The 25611-nt window shown below is 38.2% G+C and overlaps 1 protein-coding gene across 6 annotated transcripts in view; it reads right to left on the reverse strand.

The window, feature by feature from the left end:
- The window catches only part of EXOC4 (exocyst complex component 4), an 818008-nt gene that overhangs the window by 333974 nt on the left and 458423 nt on the right, over positions 1-25611 (reverse strand). Inside the window, exon 11 of one of the 6 annotated variants that reach the window (XM_003896617.5) lies at positions 22993-25265. The exons of the other annotated variants lie outside the window; for them this stretch is intronic. Coding sequence (XP_003896666.4) covers positions 24944-25265 — 322 coding nt within the window. The 3' untranslated portion in view covers positions 22993-24943. Of the gene's footprint in view, positions 1-22992; positions 25266-25611 lie in introns of those variants that run through there. 6 annotated transcript variants of the gene reach the window in all.

Below are 25611 nucleotides of genomic sequence, written 5' to 3' on the forward strand. Positions count from 1 at the left end.
CTAACGGAAGCTGTCCCAAGGACGCAATGAAGCTCTCCGGTGGATAACAAACAACTTACCTGTACAAATTTGATCTGCCACAGGTGCTATTGTCCAGTGGTTGGTAAATGGCTTGTATAAAAATCCATATATTGAGGTGAGCAGGAATGAAATAAAGTCTGAGCAGTGACAGGATGTCAATTATGGAGTTGGTAAAATAGCCCTTTTAAAAAGTTGTTAACTTAGGCACTTTTTTGATTCTAAGGATTTTATTTAAATATCATATTTCTCTGCCACGAGCCACCTTTTTGTCACTTGCATAGTATTATGAGGAATTAGAAGTGAAGAGTGAAGAATCTCAATACATCACCGGGTGCTAAGATTTCTACAGAAATGTGGTAGGTTACAAACACTGAAGAGAAAGTTACCATAGACTTGTAAAAATTAAAGTTCAGGGAGAATGAAAATTAAAGAGTGACACCTAGATGTGTCAAGTGTAATGACAAAACTAATAGTTAAGAATTGGCAAGGAAAGACAATAAGAGGAAAACATTTATGCCATATATCTGTATATGCCAAATGCCATGTACATCAACATTTGAGGCACTTTCTGCCCTTTTGGCTCTCTCAGTAGCAGGACGGCAGTTGCCAAGAACAAGTGCCTTACAAAAGGTGGCCAAAAGGAAGCCAAGAAAGTGGTTGATTCATTTTCCTTATTTTCTTTTGTCTTTCCTTTGTTCTTTTTTTGAGACAGAGTCTCTCTCTGTCGCCCAGGCTGGAGTGCGGTAGTGTGATCCTGGCTCATTGCAGCCTCCGCCTCCCGGGTTCAAGAGTTTCTCCTGCCTCAGCCTCCCGACTAGCTGGGATTACAGGCATGCGCCATCATGCCTGGCTAATTTTGTATTTTTAGTAGAGATGGGGTTTCACCATGTTGGCCAGGATGGTCTCAATCTCCTGACCTCGTGATCTGCCTGCCTCGGCTTCCCAAAGTGCTGGGATTACAGGTGTGAGCCACTGCACCCAGCTGGTTGATCCATTTTCTAAGAGTGACTAGTGTGATGTGAAAGCATCTGCTATGTTCAATGTAAGAAATATCATAAAGACACTAGTCACCAGGACTCAAGGAACCAAAATTGCATGAGACGGCCTCAAGAGTTTGTGTGTTTGAAGTGAACCTTGCTGATCTGCAGTCAAGTTGCATTTAGAAAATTCAAGCTGATTACTGAAGACGAACAAGGTAAAAACTGCCTAACTTTCATGGCATGGATCTTACCAGTGACAAAATATGTTTCATGGCCCAAAAATGGCAGACCATAACTGAAGTTCATGTTGATGTCAAGACTACTGATGTTTATGTGCTTCATCTGTTCTGTGTGGGTTTTACTAAAAAGTAAACAATCAGATATGAATGACTTCTTACGCTCAGCACCAACAGGTCCGCCAAATCCAGAAAATGATGATAAAACCCTGACCCAAAAAGTATAAGACAAATGACCTGAAAGAAGTGGCCAGTAAATTGACTTCGGACAGCATTGGAAAGTATATCAAAATGGGTTGCCAATCTATTTATCCTTTCCATGATGTCTTTGTTAGAAAAGTAAAAATGCTAAGCCCAAGACTGAATTGGGAAAAGGCATGAAGCTTCATGGTGAAGGTAGTGGTTCTGGAAAAGCTACTAGAGACCAGACAGTTGCTGAAGTTGAACAAGCTGATGGGTGTGAACCGCTAGTTCAATAATCTGTTTAAAATTCAGTCTTTTTTTTAAAAAAAAATTTAAGTTCTGGGATTCATGTGCAGGATGTGCAGGTTTGTTACATAGGTAAATGTGTGCCATGGTGGTTTGCTGCACCTATACACCCATCACCTAGGTAGTAAGCCCCGCATGCTTAGCTATTTATCCTGATGCTCTCCCTCCCTCCACACCCCTGACGGGCCCCAGTGTGTGTTGTTCCTGGGTCCATGTGTTCTCATTGTTTAACTCCCACTTGTAAGTGAAAACATAGTGTTTGGTTTTCTGTTCTTGTGTTAGTTTGCTGAGGACAATGGCTTTCAGTTCCATCCACGTCCCCGCAAACGACATGATCTTGTTCCTTTTTATGACTGCACAGTATTCCATGGCGTATATGTACCACATTTTCTTTGTCCAGTCTATCATTGATGGGCATTACGGTTGATTCTGTGTCTTTGCTATTGTGAACAGTGCTGCAATGAACGTACACATGCATGCACCTTTATAACAGAATGATTTACATTCCTTTGGGTACATACCTCATAATGGAATTGCTGGGTCAAATGGTATTTCTGGTTCTAGGTTTTTGAGGAGTCGTCACACTGTCTTCCATAATGCTTGAACTAATTTACATTCCCATCATTTGATTTGTTTAAATTTCTTTTTGAAATGTGAGTTACGATTTTCAGAATACTTTGATATAATTAAATTTTTGGTTCCTCACAACATCCATGTGAGGCTGAAAAAGCAAGCTTTTATTATGCCCATTCTACAGCTGAGGCAACTACGACAGGTTAGCAACTTGCCTAGAAGCAACCATTTAGGCTAAATGGTAGAGTCAGGATTCAAACTGAGGTCTCATGCCAAATTCCACGCTACTCCATGTGAGTGTTTTACTTGGCCAGACATATTACTATTTTATTTATCTCTTTACTCTTTCTCTGCTGTTTTGCAATAGCATAGTAGTAGTTCTAGAAGTCTAGTAGTTCTACAGGTTAATTTTTTTTTTTTTATCATATCCCAGTAACAAATGGAGAGTCTTCGGTTAGCACCTATTACTTTTTTAAAAAGCCAAAGATATGGGATATTCATTTATACATGTCTCACACAGAAGAAAGCAAGCAATAAAAGGGAAATGAGATGTTATTAGTTAATGGGTAGCATTTCAGTTTGGGGAGATGAAGAGCTCCTAGAGATAGATGGTGTTCATGGTTGTTTACCAATGTGAATGTATTTAATGTCACTGAATCATACACTTAAATGGTTAAAACAGTAAATCTGATGTTATGTTTTATTATTTTATTGCAATGATCAAAGGGAATAAAACATTTAAAAACACATCAAATTTTCATCGAAATATTGTCCAAAACATAAATTAGGGTGAAATCTAATATTTTTGAAAATCTGTTAAATATGCTGCTTTTTAATTTAAACATAATCTATATTTTTAAGTAAAATCTAAAGTGAAAAATACCTAAGTCCTATCTTCCATTTGAAGAGCTGGATTCACTTTGTAATGATTATCAAGTGAGTCTTGTGAAATCAAATGAGATCTGATAGAGGAAAGTAGAATATTTAACTGTACTAAAGGCCTGTCTTCCACAGCATTCACCAAAAAATGACCAAAGCGCACCATACTTGTGTTTATCTGTTGTTGTGAGTTAATTCATACAAAACTGAAAAATAAAACCAATAAAGCACATAGTTTCAAATAGTTTGACATTCAGTATTGGTATTTTTGAACTCTTCTTTCAATATGCTTTGGATTGTAAGCTCCATGAGGACAGAGACTTGTCTTACGCTTTGCTGTATGTCCAGAATTCAGCAAGTGATAGAGGAAGGAAGGCAGGAAGAGAGGAGAGATGGAAGACTAATGACTTCATAAACATATTCAAACAGGCATCCCAAAGCGAATGCACAATCTGCCAAATCTGAAACAACTGGTAGCTCACCAAGTTGACTTTCATTATATCAGAAAGCTAGTTTTTTTTTTAACAACTGTGCTCAGCAGATAGGGCAGGACCATTAATACCATCTTACTAATCTATAATCTGTTTGAAAGGCATAATGAGAATTTAGAACATTTCAGTAAAGTGCCATCATAAACAATGAATCCTAACGCTCCATACATGAGGATCTTGTTACCTCTAAGATCTCCCCTATAAGGTCCCTGTCCAGGTAGAGAATGTAATTTCAAGTGTATTTAACAAGATTGTCATATTGTCACAATCAATTATTATCCTGTTTCCAATCATCTCATTTATACAATGTAGGTCAGAAAGAAGGTCACTAAGAAGCTGTTTTAGCTGCCTTTGGGATCTAGTGGGTGGTTTTGTTTGTTTGTTATCCTTGATTTGTGGTTATTAGAAAGAGTAGCAATGTTGGAATAACAGGAAATTAAAGCCACGCTCTTATTTGGTCAAAAGCCCACATCTTTTATTTCCTTCACCTAAATCCAAGAAAAGTAATCACAATAGCCAATGATTATTTATCCGGATGCTATAACATTTAATTTCTAAAGGTCAATTACTTTATCTTCCTCTGGGAGGTTTTCACATAAAGATTTAATTTATCATATACCTTCGACCAAGAGACTAGGCTATTTTAGACCTAGAAAAGGAAGTTTTCTTAGTCTTCTGTAGTGAGGAGAGAATCTATCTTTTGAATACATGGAAGCATTTAGAAAAGGAGAAATATAAAAGCTGATAATGACTATTTCAATTCTTTTTAAAAAGTTACCATCAAAATAATGAAGTTTGAAAAATACTCTAAAAGAAAAATCTATAATTAAAAATAAAATAACAAGAAAGCTTGAGAAGTCTTACCATCTTTGAAAAGAAGTTATTCTGTAAGTAAGCACTCCCTTCCAGTCATGCCAGATAACATCATTTCAATCATAGGAGGCACAATGAGGCCTTTTTATTGCTCCCTAATATGCAGTGAACTAATCTGACAGTGCTGACTCTTCCTGGTTAAATATATATTTACCTAGCAGTATCTTTTATGTATTTCTCTCTTCCCCAATCCCCTTAAAGAGCAGTTTGCAAGATTTGTATATTAGGTCAATGTGAGTCCAAACCCATTGATTAAAGACAAATAAGCAAATAGCAATGCTTTAACAATTATACAATAGACTAGAGCAATTACTGTCTTCTCAAAAAAAAAAAAAAAAAAGTTTTTTAAAATGGCATAATTATATATTTACTCAATAGAAGGTAACCAAGCCAGCTGTCAATCATTCCCACGTTTCTTCTCACAACTTGCCTCAAGTTTTTAGTTTGCAACTAAGTTTTTGTATCTGTTCTTCTTAGCTTTTCTTGAAACTAATTCTAAGGAAATATAAAGGAAGAAAATTCATCAATAACCAACATTATCGGAAAACCAACAGAGTCTACAGAATAGAACTATGAATCTGTCATTCAAATATATGAAGAACTGTTTTGTGGAAGAGAGATTAGACTATTTCCATAGAAACCCAAAGGCTAGAAGTGCAATGGAAAGTTCCCCAGTATACACTGTCAAACAAATAATCCTTTCAAGGACAGGTGAGGCTGGGAGGAGACTGTGTTTTGCATTAAAGGAAGGCTTTCCAATAGGTAATTTCATTGAGAGATGAAATGGGTTTCCTCAAAAGGTGGGGAGTTCTGTATTACTAACAGCCTAAATGTTAGGGTGGACAAAATTCAAAATGAAGGGATGCTAGAGAAAAGATCATGTGTTAGAGAGTGGCTGGGCTAGAAAACCTTCAAGGTCTTAGTATAATGACTTGTACATAGAAGTCCTTCTTGTTAATGCTATTAGCCAGCTAATAATGAAATGGGGTAACAGCCCAAAAGAAGTTTGTAGAATAGATGAATTTTACATCATGTTATAGTGGCACATACCGTAAATTACAAATAGCTAGGTGGCAATGAAGTAAGGGAAGTTTGCACTAAATATCAAGACAAATTACCGGCAAATACAACCATTTTCCAAGGGAAGGACAGAAAATCCAACTTAAATCTAACAAGGAAAGACACGAAAGACACTCTTTGATTCATTCGATAGGGTCAGAAAAGCTTGAGACAGTCTATAACTCTCAATGTTATCTACAGTTCTGAAATAAAAAGCTGTCTACAGTAAACATTATGTGACAACATCAATAGAAAGTCTCAATAAAAATTTCCCCAGTACATACTGTCACAGAAATAATCCTTTCAAGAGGGCTCCCTAGCAAATAGTTACTTTCATGAAACAGCAACTATGTTTCTTACTAGCCAAGTTTCACAAAGCTATTAAGCAGAGGTTTAGCTTCCCATGGAACTTTCTCTCTCTCTACCTGATGCACTACCATAAATTTTTAACATAAGATTTTAAGGTCTAATGATAAAGTTATAAATATTGACTTCAGCTGTTGCTCGTTTTCACTCAGTGATACTGTTGATCAACACGAAAAGTGGCAATTTGGGGTAAAGGAAGAATCAGACACTCATTTGTTGTTATCAAGGCAATAAACTGCCAAGTCGGCAATGATTTAAAAGAATTTTAACAAGGAGTGTAGAATGAAAAATAAAAAAGAAAGAAATTCAACTGTAATTAACTTAAAACATAAAAGTTAATGCTTAATCCTTTCAATGTAAATAATTTAAGAATAAGCATGTGTTCACAAGGGAAAGTAGTAAACACTATAAAAAATATAAAACATGAATAAAAATGGGAGTAATCTTGTTATAACTTTTCCTTGCACACACTTGTTTATTAAATTATCTACCCCCAGGTGCTGCTGCTTGTTGTGGGTGTGATGGCTTCGAGGTTACTTTCCGGAGCTGGAGCATTGACTGTGCAGGCCCGCAGTCCCAATGGGGCGACCGCAGTGCGCTCCATGGCATCTGGAGGTGGTGCCCTAATGATGGCAAGCAGGTGACTGGGTTGGAGAGAGAGGTCATGATGGCTGCCCTGAAGGGACTGGACCCTACAATATACTGACCCCAAAGGCAGCCTCCAAGGCAGGAATCAAGGAGGAAACTAATTTAGTCCTGTCCATCACCAACAAGCATATAGGGGGCTGTGTCTGTGAAGAGGACAACAGCATCATCATCTGGTTTTGGCTGCGCAAAGGCAAGACCCAGCAATGCCTTAATTGTAGAACCCATTACAAGGTGGTGTCACAGCAGGTGGCCCACTAAGTCAATGCACTAAGTTACTCAAAATGTGCTGTAAAGTTTCTTCTTTCTGATAAAAATTAGCCATTGCATTGGTACTTTCTCTCATAAGTGGCTGGTCTTATTTCTTTCTGATATTTTTGGATAGGCATGGAATATTCTTATACTGGGAATAGCTATCTGTTAACACTAGCCTGCCATCCACTTACTTAAAGTATCTAATCAGTGTACAGTGCTTAGATCAATAACAAAAATAGATTGACAATCTATTAAAAATAAATTATTTAAATTGAAAACACTTAGCTTGAATCTGACAGGCAATAAGTGCAATATTTGAATAAACTTAATGTAACTATCTCAACTAATTCCATGACACCTTATTTGTCTTCATTTACAAGTGAAGAAATGGAGCCTTCAGGAGTTTAGGTTACTTAGGAAAGTCACGGGCTCATAAATGAAAGAACTAGTATTTGAAAACAGGTCTCTTTATACCATTCTCCATGCTCATAATCATTCCACTATGGTGTCATGTACCTGCTCACAGGGATCCCAAAATATCATGTGCAAAACAAAATGAACAACTGGAACCAAATGGCAAGTGGGATGCACGTCAGTAGAGCCATGACAAGGGTTTAAGGACAGGTTAGAAAAGAAGTGGAGGGAAGGGGAAGTACTCATGAAGGAGAGAGCATTTGAAATGGCCCCTAGTAAAGGGATAAGATTTCAACAGGTAAAGAAGGACAGAATGGCATTTCATACATGAAGGAATTTGCATAGAACGAGTAAATAAATGCAAAATTGCAGAGCCTATTGGAGGCCTATGAAGAGGTGCTGCAGTTCAACTCAGTCATATATTAAAATACAAATTACTGGTCAAGGAGTTGGTAATGGGGAGCTATTAAAGGCCTCTGAATGGGGTAAGGGGGTGTTGTATATTAGAACTCAACAGAAGTCACTATAGAATAGTGCGTGCCCAGTCATTCATTGACACAGCACACATACGTGTGCCTATTATGTACCAGGCAGCATTTGATAAGTCTGATGAAGTCTTCCTTGACACACTTGCACTTGGCTGCTAAAACATCACTTTCTGGTTTCTTTCACCCTTCTGCAGTCTTCTTTTCTCAGTTTTCCTTATGTGTTTTACCACATAGTGAAGTATGCCAAGGATTAGTCCTCAGACCTTTTTCCCAACTTTGTCAAATTCTCACTCTAGGAGATCTTATTCCTACCCATGGTTTTAATACCATTTTTTATAACTATCAAGTACATATAGCTGCAGTCCAGATCTCAGCCCTCACCTCCAAACTCCTCTTGGATAACTGACAGACATCTTAAACTTCAAGCCAAATTTAATAGTTTCTCTCAAATCTGCTTCTATCCAAGTATTTCCCATTACAGTAAATAGCAACTCCATTTTGTCAAATGCGGAGGCCAAACACTTTTAAGTTATTTGTTTGAATTTCCTCTGTCTTTTACATTGCACATGCAATCCACCAATAAATCCTATCAACTCTGCCTTTGAAATAAGCCTGGTCATCGCCACCTCTCATTCCGACACCAGGAGTTGGTAAACAACCACCTATGGGCCAAATCTGACTGATGAATGAATAAGCTTTCATTGAAACACAACCATGCTAGTTCATTTACATATTGTCAATAGCATACTTCAGTAGTTGTCAGAGTCCATATGAAATGTCAACCCTGGCCAGATGTGGTGGTTCACACCTATAATCCCAGCACTTTGGATGGCCGAGGCAGGTGGATAGCCTGAGGTCAGAAGTTCGATACCAGTCTGGCAAACATGGTGAAACTATGTCTCTACTAAAAATACAAAAATTAGCTGGATGTGGTGGCGGGGGCTTGTAGTCCCAGCTACTCGGGAGGCTGAGGCAGGAGAATAACTTGAATCCAGGAGGCGGAGATTGCAGTGAGCTGAGATCGTGCCATTACACTCCAGCCTGGGTGATAAGAGCGAAACTCCGTCTCAAAAAAAAAAAAAAGAAAGAAAGAAAAAAAGAAACACAAACTCTAATATAGTTACCAGCTAGCCTTTAATAAATTTTTTTTTTTTTTGCTAAGCCTTGATCTGCATTCCTAAGGCTTCTCCCTGGTTTTGTCTCTTTGCTTCCACATACTATTCTCCATAAAGCAACCTGTGAAAATGTATAAAATTTTTCTGACCAATATGCTAGCCATATGTTGCTGCTTAAATTAAAATTCTATTAAATTAAAAAATTCAGTTCCCCAGGTGCACCAGCATCACTTCAAGTGTTCAATAACGACAAAGGGTTAGAGGGCACTGCAGATTTTAGAATATTTCCATCATCACAGAAAGTGCTATTGTTCAGGACCACTTTAAAACCAAAGTCACATCATTTTCCTCTACTTCTCTAAATCCTCCAATAGCTCTTTAATTCAATGTAAACATCTTTGCTATGGCCTATGATGTGATCACCCTCCATCCCCAGTTCCACAACACTTCTCCGACCTCATCTCCCTTCATCTCTCACTCATCATGTTCTAATCCTACCAGTCTCCTCACAGTTCCTCAAAATGCCAAGCACAAGCTTCTTTCAGGTATTTTGTACTTGCTGTTCCCTCTTGCTAGGACATCTGTCTCCAAATATCTGCATGAACCATTCCCATACTTCTTTTGGCCTCTGCTCAAATATCACTTTTAGAGATCCCTTTCTGAATTAGCCCTTCAGTCCACTTTACCTTCATGGTGCTTGTCACCAAATGATCTATTATCTGTATCTTACGATTCATTAATAAAATAATAGATATGATGTTATTAACATCTGTATTTCCCTACAAGTTCCAAAAGAACAGAATTTTTTTCTGTTTTGTCACTAATACAACTCCAGAGCCTAGAACAATATCATGTACACAGTAGATGCTCAGTAAATATTTGTTGAAAAAAATAAAAAATATTTGTTGAATGAGTGCTGAGTAAATGAACTTATGAATGAAAACACCCAGCAAATGAGTCTCCAGAAGAATTAAGGTGTATGAGGCAATGCTTCAGAATGTGCTTTTGCTGCACTGACCTAGCTTCCAGATATGGTTTAAATCTTATCTTGACCTCCATCAAACTTTGGTCTCACTGAGGTCTCCTTTGGAGTAACTGGAAAAGTGAAGGATTCTCACCAAAAGAAGACTGTAAGACTTTTGAAATATCAGCCTGGGAAAACCACATCTGACTTAGCAAGTCAAGACCTCAGACTTAACTTACCATTGATTAGTCTGACAGCCTAGGTTTAATTATAATCAATAATCTATCATCATTAAACTGTTAATAATTATGTAAGATTTCTGACTCTCACATAAGTTAAACTGGTCTGCCTAGCAAATGCATGTACGTTTTTTGTTGTTGTTTATATAACTCAGGGCTTCACTTTTAATTTTAAATAAGTCACTATGGAAATAAATTCTATCTATTTAGTAGATCGAGATAATATTCTCAGCTGGGCATGGTGGCATATCTATAATTCCAACTACTCAGGAGTCTGAGGTGGTAGGACTGTTGGAGCCCAGGAGTTCAAGACCAGACTAGGCAACACAGTGAGGCCCTGTCTCATTAAAATGAAAAAAATAAGTAAGTTGGGCATGGTGACTCACGCCTATAGTCCCAGCACTTTGGGAGGCTGAGGCGTGCACATTACCTGAGGCCAGGGGTCTAAGTACAGCCTGACCAACATAGTGAAACCTGTTTCTACTAAAAATACAAAAAATTAGCTGAGCATGATGTCACATGCCTGTAATCCCAGCTACTCGGGACGCTTAGGCACAAGAATCGCTGAACCCAGAAGGCAGAGGTTGTAGTGAGCCAAGATCACACCACTGCACTCCAGCCTGGGCAACAGAGTGAGACTCTGTCCCAAACAAACAAACAAGAAAGAAAAAGAAAAAAATACGTGTTCTCCCATCAAGTACAAAAGGTAATGTCTTACCTGCATTCTCTGCCAGAGATGGATAGACCATTTCTCTTGTTTTAAATAGCGTTCTATTTCTCCACTCTAACCAAACCCATCGAAGACTGAATGAATGAAACAACATGGGAGGTGGAAGAGTAAAAGCAATTGTTCAAGGTTTAGCAGAAACTGCCCAAAGGCGCCAGTCAGCACAGCAGACTTTGTTATAAACTGCCTGACCTCTTCTTCCCTCTTTTCTGCCCCTTAGAACACTTTTTATTTTTGCTGTGAACCAAGCCAGCTACTTTAATGAGCAACAGACAAGTAGCATAAATATATTCACTCATCTGGCAGCTTTCATTTGGCAAATGTGTAACATATGAATTCCAAAGCAGGTAAATAATTTAAGATTACTAATGTAAATGGATAAGTAACACTTAACTCATAAATAATACTCATAGAAGAATTTTTCTTCTCTGAGGCATATAAAAGCAAATCTGTATGATGATCACTGACCTAAGAAAAGGTTAAGAGTAGTTTAATAAATGCACAAGTAGAATTCAGACTGACACAAATTTATTTTTCCTGTTACTACATCCATATGGCAACAATCCAATCTGTGAAGCTGAATTTATGAGGCAAGGGCATAACTCAAAACCTGCTTGTTTAAAAATGCAACAATTTAGGGCAGTTTGGAGTAGTGATATTATACACCACTTTGCATTTTGAATGGCAGTGAAATTTTACATTGATTTTCACAGCAGAAGACACTTAAATGAACACTCTAGTAAAAATTAATGGATTATTTTCCCTTCCCCAATGACCTTTAAAATGCCTAAAATTCAAGGTGAAGTACCTAACAGTTATCACCTCTGCTTACTACATGAGTTGTATTACACCAAAGACAGGGTTTCAATATTTCCAAATTGGCTACTGATAGAGACATGTAATTGCCAAAGACAGGGTTTAACAATAGCCGGTTTCCCTTTCCCTGTGGAAAGAAAAAAAAAAAATATTGCTTCCTTAAGCACTCCTCATTCCGTAGAATCTTGATTTCTAAAGGAGAAAGAAATTAACTATTTTCTCAATTTAAAGAGACTGTACTCTAGATAAATGCAAAGGCAACAAGAATGTAATGAACTCAGGTAAAGCAGCTGAATACGTGTGGCCAGAGATACCCGTTTTCTCTGGTTTTATGTCTTAACACTCTCAAAATCAAAGTGCATTATCAGTAGACTTCCAACATTTCATTGCAATGAAAGAATAGTTTTCAGGCATCCAAGTCCCAAATGGGATAAGGGGCAAAGCCTATTTAGCAAGAAATCATAAAGCCACATTTTTATGTCTTTAGTTCTGACCTCCTGTTTGCGTGCCAGAATTTATATGCAGCTGCACATTGCATCAGATATATAACCTCAACTCTGTCCCTTACTTTAAATTCAGTATGTTCAAACTCAATTCTGCCAGAAACTGTGAAGAATCTCAGGTTTTACTCTACTTGCAAGCTAACAAGTTGGCCTGCCATCATTTCACGAATGCTGGTAGAAGTTAAAAACGAACAAACAAACAAACAAAACTTCCTGGGTCAAGGACAAGGATATTTTATGACTCCCCACAAAAATAGTAGCCAGAGTATCGTCATTTAGTGGGAGGCATTGTCTCTTTCTTACAAGGCTGTTCACTAACCAACCATCCTTCAGTTCACAACCAAAAGGGTATCACTGTGCCTCTGTTCATGAGACATGTACACAAGCAATCCATGGAGCACTGTCTCCCACAAATTCCTTCTTACCGTGTAAACCTGCCCCATGGTTACATGAAAAGAGATACCTGATTTATTAGGAAGTCATGAAAAAGATCTGGTGCTTTTGGTTGACCACAAAGATTCAAAAACTTACTGCATCATACACCAAGCATCATATTTTATCTGGATTTTTCTTTTTCTAAATCTTAAAACTGGCCTATGTCTATTGTGATAAAATCTGGCCTCTGACAACATTAGGAATAGGAATGAGACTCCTTGGCTTCCAAACATATCGTTTTTCTGACACACCACCCTGGCTTCAAATTATAAGAGAGTCTCTCTCTTATTAATGGCCCCAATTACCAGTTTTGATTCGTAGCTCTTTCCCTAAGGGATACTATGTGAACCTCAAACAGGTAACACTCAAAAGGTATGTCTGATAATGTTTTGAGGTATTTTTCTTTATAATAAGTTCCTATGAGTATGGGAAATAGTAAATTGCTAGGTAATGCCATTGCTGATAAATGTGCAAAATACAGATTTTTTTCATAATCTTAATGAAAAAAATCAAAATGAAGCTCCATATTTTCTCATCTTCACCCAAAACCAAGGCCAGCCCATTAATTTAGTGATAGGAAGAAAGAGTTCTCTGAATTTCAAGTTCTTTATTTTCCCTTAATTGGATACAGATAGTAAATTCAAGAGCAAGTCTGCCAGAAGCAAAAGGAATAGAGCAAAACTACCATTTCAACATCAAATACCACTAAGCTACATATTTACTGTAGGAAAATTGAAGGCTCCTATTTAAGCTATAAAGTTATATTCTAGCTCAAAAGATTTTCTTCTCAAAATTATCAGATAAATTTAAGTCCTAAATAACTATTCACTGTTTTTGTGGTGGCATGCTTAGGATAGCAGTCAGGTCAGTTTGAAGTTATCTATCCTCTTGCTGGAATGTTCATTTTCCACATCTCCAAATAGTCTATGTTCTGTTTATCTACCATGGAAATATTATTGTTTGCTAAATAGCAGGTTGCCATTAAGTACCATCAACAAGTTAAGCAAAATGTTGTCCTGACTCTCTTGAAATTTATTTTTCTTTGGTATTTTAACAGAAAACAACTGAGGCAGGCATGCAAAATCCACCACACTATCAGAAATTTCTAGTTGTATAACTTGATATATTCCAAAAGGGGCTATTTTATTTTCTTTAACATGAATAAAAAATAAAATACCCCCAAAATAAGATCCTATGGTCAACTGTTCTGTGCATTATGGTTCCCTCGGGTAAACAGGTTATTTCCTTACCGGTGGTTATGCCTTGCAGCCTCCTATTATGAAGGTTTATGCGCAACACTCATTAAATAAGTCCCTTGATTAGTTGCATATATAGCAGATTTAACTATTATTACTCTAAGGTATTATTATATTTTAACCTATTATGTATTTGGCAAAATAGGTACTATACATATTTTTTTAGATAAGGAAACCAAGGCTCAGAGATCTTAAGTGAATGGCTTAAGGCCCAAGGCCAGAACATAATCCTTTATTGGTGATATACTCTCCCAGAACTCCATGCTTAGCATTATTTCGGGGGTAAATTCACTTACTCACTTAATGAAAGAATATTCTAGTTAACAAGCTAGGAACTGGTAATACAGTAAGAAAAACAGAGACACAGACCTTGCCCCAAGAGGTCCACAGCCAAATGTGGTGATGGTGAAGACATATTAGACAATCATATACAATTAATCACAATCAGTGGGATAAGGTCCAATGATTCTGAACTCCTTTGCATACCTTCAATTCATCCATCCATCCATCCATCCACCCATCCATCCATCCATCCTTTCCTGAGAAGAAGTTAGTTTCTTACAAGCATTATGCTAGACAGGGTTAGAAGACACAATGCTGAACAAGACACTGCAAACTTTTATAGAACTCTGGCTCGCTACATTAAAAACAATTACTATTTCTTGCAATGAGAAAGTATTGTTTCTGAGTTTCTGCCAATTCAATTTAATGAGAAATCACCAAAACTCACTTCAGAGAAATGCCATTTATGTTGTTTTTGTCACTATGCCTTATTAAAAATAATTTTGATTACTTCTTAACTCTTTTTTTGCAATGCTAAGCCTCCAACCATGCACACAATGAAGAAAAGCAGCAGACAGACAAAGGTCTGAGGCATACAGCAAATAAGGGCATAACTAAAGGAATGAAGGCTGATGGAAGACGAGATGGGAGTTGAAATTTAAAAAAGTCAAATCCATGACTTCCTGGAAAATAAATTACTTCTAGCCTGAAAGGTCTTCCCGCTCTTGTTTACTTTTTAATCTATGTGGAATGTCTACCACCACATTACTTTTCCTAAAAATTCTTCTATGTGTCATGGTGTATTAGTTCATTTTCATGCTGCTGATAAAGACATAACCAAGACTGGGCAATTTACAAAAGAGGTTTAATTGACTTACAGTTTCACATGGCTGGAGAGGCCTCACAATCATGGTGGAAGGCAAGGACGAGCAAGTCACATCTTACGTGGATGGCGGAAGGCAAAGAGAGAGAGTTTGTGCAGGGAAACTGCTCTTTTTAAAACCATCAGATCTTGTTACACTTATTAGCTATTGAGAGAACAGCACAAGAAAGACCCACCCCCATGATTCAATTACCTCCTACTGGGCCACTCCCACAAAACATAGGAATTGTGGGAGTTACAATTCAAGATGAGATTTGGGCGGGGACACAGCCAAACCGTTTCACATGGTTGGACATGAAAATCACGAATGGCTCCAAATGGACTGGAAGATGACTCTTTGGTCTTACATTAAAGGCCCTCCACAAATCCAGTCTATTCTCCCTAGAATGAGCCCTTTCCCTAATGAGACTGGGAAAGTGGGTCCACCCACTATCCCTGAGCATGCCTATGCCCATAAAAATGTTCTCACCACTCACTTTCTCAGAGGATCCTTCCTTTTCAGCTAATGTTTACTAAACATTCACCATGTGTTACATGGCTATTTTATTTAATCCTCACTTCATGCCTGGACAATGGGCTGGCTTGGGTAGGTGAACTTGGCTTGGTGGCTTCCCTGAAAAGAGAAAACTGCCAATTCACATCGGTCTAAAGGCATCTAAGTACTAGGCAAGCAGCTGACATTCTCAGACAACTTCTGTAGGCAGCTGGGGCCCTAAATTGAACTGCTGGGTCCTAAGTAGCCTCTGTATTCTCCACCAATAAGAACGCTTCCTCATTCTTGCCCTGTGGTAAGGCGGAATACCACTCAAATCCACAGAGTAGGTTCAGCAGAATCCAAACCTACTATACCTAGTACGCCCTCTTTTCTCTTGCTGACTTAGCCTTCTAAATTGTCCCTTTCAGCAGTAAAATCTATTCCTTAACCCACGCTGGGTGAGGTGGGCAATCAGTGTTGAACTCTGGTGCGTGATGAATGGAGACTTAGATGGAATCTAGTGAATGAAACCACCACCACGACAGTGCCTTTCGGCATGTGTCTCACTCACTCTTTTAAGGCTGAGCTAAAGTCCCATTCCCTCTGTGAAGAAGTCCCTGATTCTCCTTATTAAAGGGAGTTCTTTAGCCTCTGTTGATAAGAGATTAGGTGATCCTTTAGCCTGTGAATAAAGCAAGGCTTTGAGATATATACCATCTTTAGTTAAGGCAACGTTTTCACAAATGTTAATTTTGGTTCCAATGAAACTGTAAGCTCCCCAAGGGTAAGACAAGAGCCCTATATTTAGCAACTTCAACAGGACCAGATATAAACATGTAAAAAATAGGCATTTAATGTATATTTGCTGGTTTTGTGTGTATAAGTATATTCTGTCCTTCACAAGACCACACACTTCATCTACTCATTATTTACATTTGCACATCTAATACACCAAGTACTGTGTTGGGCACTGGGTTCACAAAGACACTGTCTTGGCGCAAGAAGCTCCCAAGCTGGCAGTAAGATGAATATACAAACAATATATTCAAAAAATTTATGCAGAACCGTGAGGTAGTGTGGAGGGCACATCATGGAGGACCTCACGGGTTGGGGGAGGCAAGCATGTGCACAGCCAGAACAGTCATATTCTAGTAGTGCTCTGATGGATCAGACTAAAAGGGAGAAAATATCTACAACTGAATGAAAAATACATCAACTCTTAAGTTATTAAATGAATAATACTAACCTAATAGAAGATTATTCCTATCATTGATAAAATTATAAAGCTCACTTAATGATCAAAAGTTCTCCCATAAGTTATTAACTTTGAATTACACACAAAAAGTAATTTCACTGATTTCATTTTTCAGCAGTAGCCACCTTAAAGGATAAGAAAATAGTGAACCTTTCAGAAGTTTTCACAGTTCATCTTTGGAATTTTTTTTATTGGAATCTATTCAGGATACCAATTTTTAAAAAATGTAACAATGAAAGAAAAACTAAATTTCTTGCTTCTTACAGTTGAGCCCAAGGAACACAGAACTGGTATGAATTATGGCCAATTGAAGAAATGTACTTTTAAAGAATTTTTTTTTTTTTTTTTTTGGTTGAGATGGAGTCTTGTTCTGTCGCCAGGCTGGAGTGCAGGGGGCGCATGATCTCAGCTCACTGCAATCTCTGCCTCCCAGGTTCAAGTGATTCCCCTGCCTCAGACTCCCGAGTAGCTGGAACTACAGGTGCGCACCACCACGCCCAGCTAATTTTTTGTATTTTAGTAAAGACGGGGTTTCACCATGTTGGCCAGGATGGTCTTGATCTCCTGACCTTGTGATCTGCCTGCTTCGGCCTCCCAAAGTGCTGGGATTACAGGCATGAGCCACCGCGCCCGGCCAAAGAATATTTTCTAACTAATGTAAAACAAATAAATCCTATCATTACAAAAATATTCTAGAAGTAAGCTCTTTTTTGGGGGCATTTTCATTTCTATATGTCATGACAGGAGACCATAATCTATATTAAAAACCATTTTATGTTTTCAAGTCTAACAGGCAAGATTAGATGTAGAAAGTACACACTATTCTGTGAATAGGCAGAATGTCTCTTACAGATCCTTCTAAAGCAGTATTTTTGCTCTTACATTTTTCGAAATCCTTATCTGTATACATAGGTTGCATTCACCCAAGACTCGCTCCCATATACAAGTATTCAGCTCTATAACAAGCCCTTACATTTTTCAATTTCTTTTCTCCCACACAGTGAAAGCCACTTAAAGACAGAGTCCCATGTCAACTTTTCATTGCTACATGCCTAGCACTCTGCAGTGCCCTGCACATTGTAAGTATTCAATAAACATTTGCTGAACGGATGCCTAAATGAATGAAATGCATCTAGAAAAAGAATACTTAAGTATCATGCCAGAATAAACCTTTTTGAAAGCAGTGTTGTAGCATACAGTCTTTAAGAATTTGACTTTAATAATTTAAAGAAGCAGGAAAAGAATGTCTCGATTGAGATACCATGTGCCTTCCATATTCTCTGGCAGAGTTAAGTGCTTTAATGATTCTGCATCACCTGTAAATGGTTCTCCCCATTTGAACAGGATGATATAGCAATCTGACAGTAACTTTCCAATGAAAAAATATGCTTTCTAGACTTAGAGCTAACATGGGAAGTAAACTGCTTAGCCTCATGTGTCTATAGTACAGACTCATGAGAATTAAAGAATCAAAGGACATTGGTACCCTAGCATCCTCCCTTCTCTTCCCTTCCTTTCTCTCTCTGAATGCCTCTAACAGTGAAAAGAAAACAAACAATGTCTGCTGAAACAATACACAAAATGCAGAAGAGGTAGAAAGTGGTCAGCTTTGAATTCAGCAGACAAGAGCAGAGATAAGTCTCTCAAGAAAAGAAAAAAGAAAGAAAGAAAAGAAAATGTCCTATATTCACTCAAAATATAAAGATTTTTATACCGTACGACTGAATTACTATAACTTTTAACTTGCATCTCTCCCACTGGTTGCATTCCCAATTTCTCCCTCTTCCAAAAAAAAAAAAAAATCATTAGAAAATGTGAAAGATCTAATGGCTACTTTGAGAGTGGCAGAGAAAGGAGCTAGAGACCAGATCTGTTTTTGTAGTCTGTAGTCAGGTTACACCTTTTCTAGCTAACGTGTTCAGTGGTAGTCACAAGAAATGAAAGGATAATGAAAACACTGAAGTCTCAAAAATAACTGATTTGGGCAGAACTGTAGTCCCAGCTACTTAGGAGGCTAAGGCAGGGGAATTACTTTAGCCCAAGCGTTTGAGGCCAGCCTGGGCAACATAGCAAGACTCTGTCTCTAAAAGAAATTTTTAAAAAATGTATACTAGTTTGGAATTAGAGACACTGGAACACTCAGTACAAGGTTGCCCACAGTTTCCATTCTTTGCTGTCTAGGCTCCTTTATTTATACAACACAGGAAAAAAAACTGCTGCTCTTTTGTGATGATCATGACAATTTTGAGGAGTAAAGAAAAAACAGAAGACAAGAAGAAATATTAATGGAATCAGGTATCAGAACCATAAGAAAAGCTGGAGATCAACACATATAACCTATCCCATACCACAGATAAAAACGAAGCCCAGAGATGTGATGTCTTTCTCAAGGTCACACAGTAGCAGAGTAGAGGCTAAAGTCCAAATCTGCTTGCTCTTTTGTAGTCTACTGCAGTCATTCCTGGTATCTGTATGGGGACTGGTTCCAGGAACAACCCCAGTCCGCTGCCCACGGATGCTCAGGTACCTGATATAAAATGATGTAATACTGGCATGTAACCTATGCACATCCTCCCACATACTTGAAATCATCTCTAGGTTACTTATAATACCTAATACAATGTAAATACTAAGTAAATAGTTGTGCAAAAAAAAGTCTGTACATGCTCAATACAGATGCAACGATATTTTGATTTACACTCAGTTGAAATGGATGCAGAACCCAGGAATATGGGGGGCCAACTGTATTACTTTTATTATATTATGACAATGATTATAATATGAATGGAAAAGACAGCTAGATTTGAGTTCTAAAGATCAGGACTTGAATACTGGCTGAATCTTAGGCAAGTCACTACACTACCAGAAGCTTTGTTCCCACTCTGGTAAAATGGGGATGACTTACTAACTAACTAATTGGTTCCTAAAATTCCTAAACATACAATACAGACTATGGAAGAAACATCCAATGTGACCTCTCCGTCAGCACGCTTTCAGCAGCAAGAGGATGCAACAGTTAGTCAGAAGGTGGGGAGGGTTCCAGGACGGTGAACTGTGGCTCCAGCTGTCTGTCACTCCCTTGGCTTTTGCCTAGTCTATGGTCAGCCTGCCCTCAGGTTATCTTCCCTTTAAACTGCAAAAGAGGGAAGACCCCTCTCTCCCAACTCTAGAAAGCTTCTACCTAGTACTGGCACTTATTGTTGGTGTGAGGGTGGGCCTGACGGTGGTTGTGCCCGCATCCAAGGCTCTGTGTATCCTATCAAGCAGGATAGACCAAGTCCTGGATCCACCATATTTCTATGTCTCAGTTGCCTATTGGCTTCCATTATAGCTCTTATGTTCTATGATACTGTATCAGTCCATTTTCATACTGCTGTAGAGAACTGCCCGAAACTGGGTAATTTATAAAGGAAAGAGGTTTAATTGACTCAGAGTTCAGCATGTTTGGGGGCGGGGGGAGGCTCAGAAAACTTACAATCATGGCAGAAGGGGAAGGGGAAGCAAGGCATCTTCTTCACAAAGAGGCAGGAAGGAGAAGTGCCAAGCGAAGGGGAAAGAGCCCCTTATAAAACCATCAGATCTTCTGAGAACTCATTCACTGTCACAAGAACAGCATAAGGGAAACCACCCCCATGGTTCAGTTACCTCCACCTGGTCTCTCCCTCGACACATGGTGATTATGAGGATTATAACTCAAGAGGAGGTGTGGGTGGGGACACAAAGCCTAACCATATCAAATACCTTTCTTGTGTTTGTTAACTTATTTTTTGGTCTTTCTACTCAAACAGAACCTTAAATCTAGATGATATCTTACTCACATTTATATCCCCAAGACTAACATAATGCCTACAGCACAGCAAGCATTCTGAATATTTCAGAATGATGAGATCAATGAATGTTATGTACCTTTGTGAAAAAAATAATTGGTAAGTCAAAGAATAATCCCCATTCTGAGGGAGGTCACAATCTAGCTGGTAGGAATGAACATAGTTCATATTTCTTCCACTATAAATTAAATTATCTTTTCTCACTTAGGCAACTCTGTAGAAGAGGAGATGAGTTGGTTATTCTTATAAAACCTACTGCATATGAGGACTTGTCTTTATTAGCCCTTTACTTTCTCTTTCCAGATAAGAATTCTTAGTTGTTTTATTGTTTTTTCCTCAGGAATAAATTATTAAGGTGAATTTCATATAACATAAAATTAGCCATATTAAAATGAACAGTTCAGGGGCACCTAGTACAATAAATATTTTGCTATCACCATCTCTCTGTATTTCCAAAACATTTCCATCACCCCAAAGTAAGAGCCCTTACCTGGTAAGCACTTCCTCCCAATTGTCCCCTTTCCCTAACCCTTGGCAACCACCAATCTGCATTCTGTTTCTATAAATTTATCTATTCTGGATATTCATATAGATTGAACCATATAATACATGGCCTTTGGGGCCTGGCCTCTTTCACTTGGTATAATGTTTTGGAGGAGTATCCATGTTGTAGCATGTACTGGTAGTTCATTCCTTTTTATCACTGAGTAATACTCCACTGTATGGATATACCATAGTTTATCCATATATTTGCTGATGGCTATTTGGGCTATATCTATCTTTCAGTTATTGTGAATAGAGCTTTATTAATGTGTGTATATGTACTTGTTTGAGTCTCCTGTTTAATTTTTTTTTTTTTTTTGGTATATGTATCTAGGAGTGAATAGTGAAGTTATATGCTAATTCTATGTTTAACTTTTTGAGGCACAGTTAAACCTGCCATCATGGTGGAATCCTTTTGTATTCCTACCAGCAGGGTAGGAGGGCTCCTTTTTTTTTTTTTTGAGACGGAGTTTCATTCTTGTTGCTCAGGCGGGAATGCAATGGCATGATCTTGGCTCACCGCAAACTCCGCCTCCTGGGTTCAAGTGATTCTCCTGCCTCAGCCTCCTGAGTAGCTGGAATTACAGGCATGCACCACCATGCCCGGCTAATTTTGTGTAGAGATGGAGTTTCTCCATGTTGGTCAGGCTGCTCTCAAACTCCCGACATCAGGTGATCCGCCCACCTCGGCCTCCCAAAGTGCTGGGATTACAGGTGCGAGCCACTGCACCCGGCCAGAGGGCTCCATTTTTTTAAATGTCCTGGCAAGCCTTGTTATTTTGCATTCTTATGTTACAGTCATCCTAGTGGGTGTGAAGTAACACCTTATTGTGGTACTTCAGTCTTTTTTAAGGCTCTAATTGTTAATACTTGCATTTTCTAATGACTACTTCTGAATGTTCTTGATGTTTGTCAAATCCACTTTATTTCATGGAGCTCAAATTGAGGCAAGGTAGTGAAATTTTTAGAGCATCTTGATAGTCGAAGAGAACAATAAATCCAAAATGGGCATAAATGAATAAATAAACAGGAAGGCATGGTAAGATAGTGAGTACTACAGTCGGTCAAGAACTATGGGCAAAAGTCAGGAAATGACAATAATAAGATGCACCCATAAGAAATGAACTCTCTCCCCCAACCAGGAAATCTCCTAAATGATTCCTGCTAGGAAAAGACTAAATGCTGGGGTTGGCCAGAAAATAATTTGGACTTTATCCTGTTCTTTGCTCGCTCACCTCTCTTAAGTGCACCTAAATAAGTATGGCTTTACAAATACTGTATTCAAGGGCTATGATAATGGCATTGACTATACACAACTACATCCCAGACTGACAGAGTCTGAGTTCCTCTAAGTGCCGGGGGTCTTATCAGTCTCCATCTCACTGAGTCTATTTTCCCTAAAAACATCCATGAATTGCTTAATACCATGTACTTTTATGAGACACTCAAAAGTGATCATGTGTATTTTTATCAGTGGGTTTCAGTTTGTGCATCCTTCCACAAAAATCCATGAAACTCTCTCTATTTTGAGTTTCACTAAATCCATTTCTTTCTCATTTCAGTCTGAGCATTGCAATCTAGCTCTACAGGTAGCAAATTGAAATGTTTAGTGGCCCATTGCAGACAGATTGAATCTGAAAAGAATACAGCAATAAGAAAGAAGCCAGGCATCAATATCATATAGTAAAGCTCTCACCAATGACAGCGATGATGTAGGGTGAATGATTGAGCATTTGTTAAACTTCTACCATTGTGAAAGTAACCTATTATTTTCCTGGTTGTGCACTGAAATGCTTCAATCACCAACAGAACAAGTCAGTAAAAAATGATATAGTTCATTTTCTATTGCTGTTTTTCCATGGGGACAGTGTGGTGTATCACACCTCTCACCCCTTGAACTCTACTTTACCAATACTGTGCTCAAAATCTCTTCCTTCATTCATTTTGTAAAATGTTTTATATCTTGGTGGCAATTTTTTTTTTTTTTTGGGCTGTTAAAATTAAGCCTGATGCCATGACATGGTTTTCTAATTTAGGATTACTCTAAAGAAAAGAACAGTATCTGGCAAAAAGTATCATGTCAAAACAAAACAACAACAACAAAAAAGAAATTAGTAGCAGCTGCCCTGAAATACATTTCTGTCTCTCTGACTGCATACTAAAAACAGTTGAAGCTACTGGACAGATCTTATGCAGTAGCATTTTGTATCTGCAACTACCAATTTATATCACAACTAGTTTCTGTGTCCACATCATCTCACCACTGAGTGAAATCCCCATACAAACTGAGCCATTAAAGATGCACTGACCCAGGCCTTCGAGCAAGAGGGAAGACTGTGGATGGCACTTGAAAGATCAAGTACAGAGGAGACAGCATATCTCCAAGGTCGGTCCCACCCTGTGATGGAAGCCCAGACCATCACCAGTGCTGCTTCTGCTGCACTTCCTCCCAAGTATTCTGTTCTAAATGCCTGGCTACTATGGCATATGATATTTCATTAAACTTGTAAGTTATTTTATGGCTGATAAAAATTTGACAACACTCATAGGCAAAGTGCCAGGAATCTAAAAGTAAATGCTGTTATTCATCTGCCATTTGATGCTAAGAGGATAATGGTGACCGATTTAAGTATGGTGTGATAACACATGTGTAATAATAATTACAGCAATAACAACAATCACAGTAATAGCAGTCTAGCTAATGCCTACAGCATTTACCATGTGCCAAGCACTCTTCGAAGTGCTTTACTCACAAAAATGCTATCAAGTAGGTTCTACTGCTATCCCCATATTACACAGGAGGAAACTGAGACAAGAGATTAAGTCATTTGTCCAAGGTTTCACAAGGGGTAAGGGATTGGCATTAAGGCGATTTGGCTAAAAAGCCACAGAGTCTTCACCATGACACTGAAACTGCACACTGCTTTGGAAAAAAAAAAAAGAAAACAGATTATGATAGTGAAGAGTCTATCAGAGGACATTTTAAAACAATGCTAAACTGCTAAACTCACTATAGGCAATGAATACCCATAATCTTCCAGCTATGTAGTCTGAGGTCTGGCCAAAACCACATTAAATATGATTATGTCCCCTTCTCTTGGATCAGATGTAATCAAAACCTTAATCTAATAACAAACAAGGTGTCTAAACAAATTGGCAGGTAGCAAGTCTCACCTGCTGGGGCAGAGCCTGGTGACAGCCACTGCTGATAATCAGCTTGCAGGACGCTTCACCGTAGCTGACTGGTCTGTGCATGGAACTGTCTTGCCTCCTTTTTATCTTTTCTTCCTCCTTGATGTCATCTCCTACGTCCTATTCCTCCACAAAATCTATATGTGTCTACAGCACCTCCATCAATGTCCACCTTGGCAGACACTGCCTGGTAATAACTTGTTGTCCTTTGCAATTACACAGACTACACTAGTAAAGAGGAAGCAGCTTATCAGAACCTTTCTGAACACAGTGTCCATTACGAATCTTCCTGCTGTTATTGACGAGAAGTAGCCATTTGTGTGACCAGATCAGAACAGCCACATCAGATGTCATTTATTTGAAGACATTACCAAGCCTAATACTCCAAAGTAACTGCTCTGAAAAAATGCAACTGAATGATGAACAAACTCATATACTCTAAAATTATTAAATGTGGACATTTGGTAAGGAATTCTTATAAAGAGTGTGACCATGGAAGGAGACAGTACAGTAGTGGAGCTATGGATCCATGGGGTCAGACCAACTGAGATTTTTGTTTTTTGAAACCACTTTATTAGGCTATGACTGACAAGATGCTGTACATATTTAATGCATGTAACTTGATGAACTTGTAAATAAGTATACACCAATTACCTTTCCAGTTACTTACAAGCTGTGTAATCTTGAGCAACTTTCTGAGACTCAGTTTGGTCATCTTTAAATGGGAAATAATGATAATGCCATAAATTGCTGCAGAACTTAAATGAGAGAATGAACATGAAGAACTCAGCATAGGGCCCACAACAAAAGGGAAACTTCTCTCTCATCAGAATTGAATCTCTACAACGGCAGGGAATCCTGTCTGTTCTGCAGCACATAATAAATGTCCAACAAATATTTATTGAATAAATAAATGAATAAATGTGTTGATTGACTTCTTCCAATCCATTCCATCCAATTAATGTTGATCTCCGTTTTTGCATGCTGTGGAACAGAATTCTTTTATTAGGACTAGGTAACTTACTGAATTCTTTCGTATCAATGTTCTCCATCTAGCCAACTAAACTGTTTGTTCTTTCCCAAACTCAGTATCACAAACTCAACAATAGACTACGAAAAATGCCTCAAATTCTTCATTTATTTTAGTTTATTAAGTCACATATGAAGAATTCCTATTTTTCTGTATTGACCACATATTCTTCCTTTTTGTGTCTTTTTCTCCTTGCAATAAGGCGTCATATACTTCTGCTTCACCTTATACTAAGAAGTCAGTACTCCTACTTCCCACTTCTGAGTCTGAAAGTTTTTATTAGATTCTATCTTGAAGATT

Source organism: Papio anubis, chromosome 4 (assembly GCF_008728515.1).
Source record: "Papio anubis isolate 15944 chromosome 4, Panubis1.0, whole genome shotgun sequence".
NCBI classification, from domain to species: domain Eukaryota; kingdom Metazoa; phylum Chordata; class Mammalia; order Primates; family Cercopithecidae; genus Papio; species Papio anubis.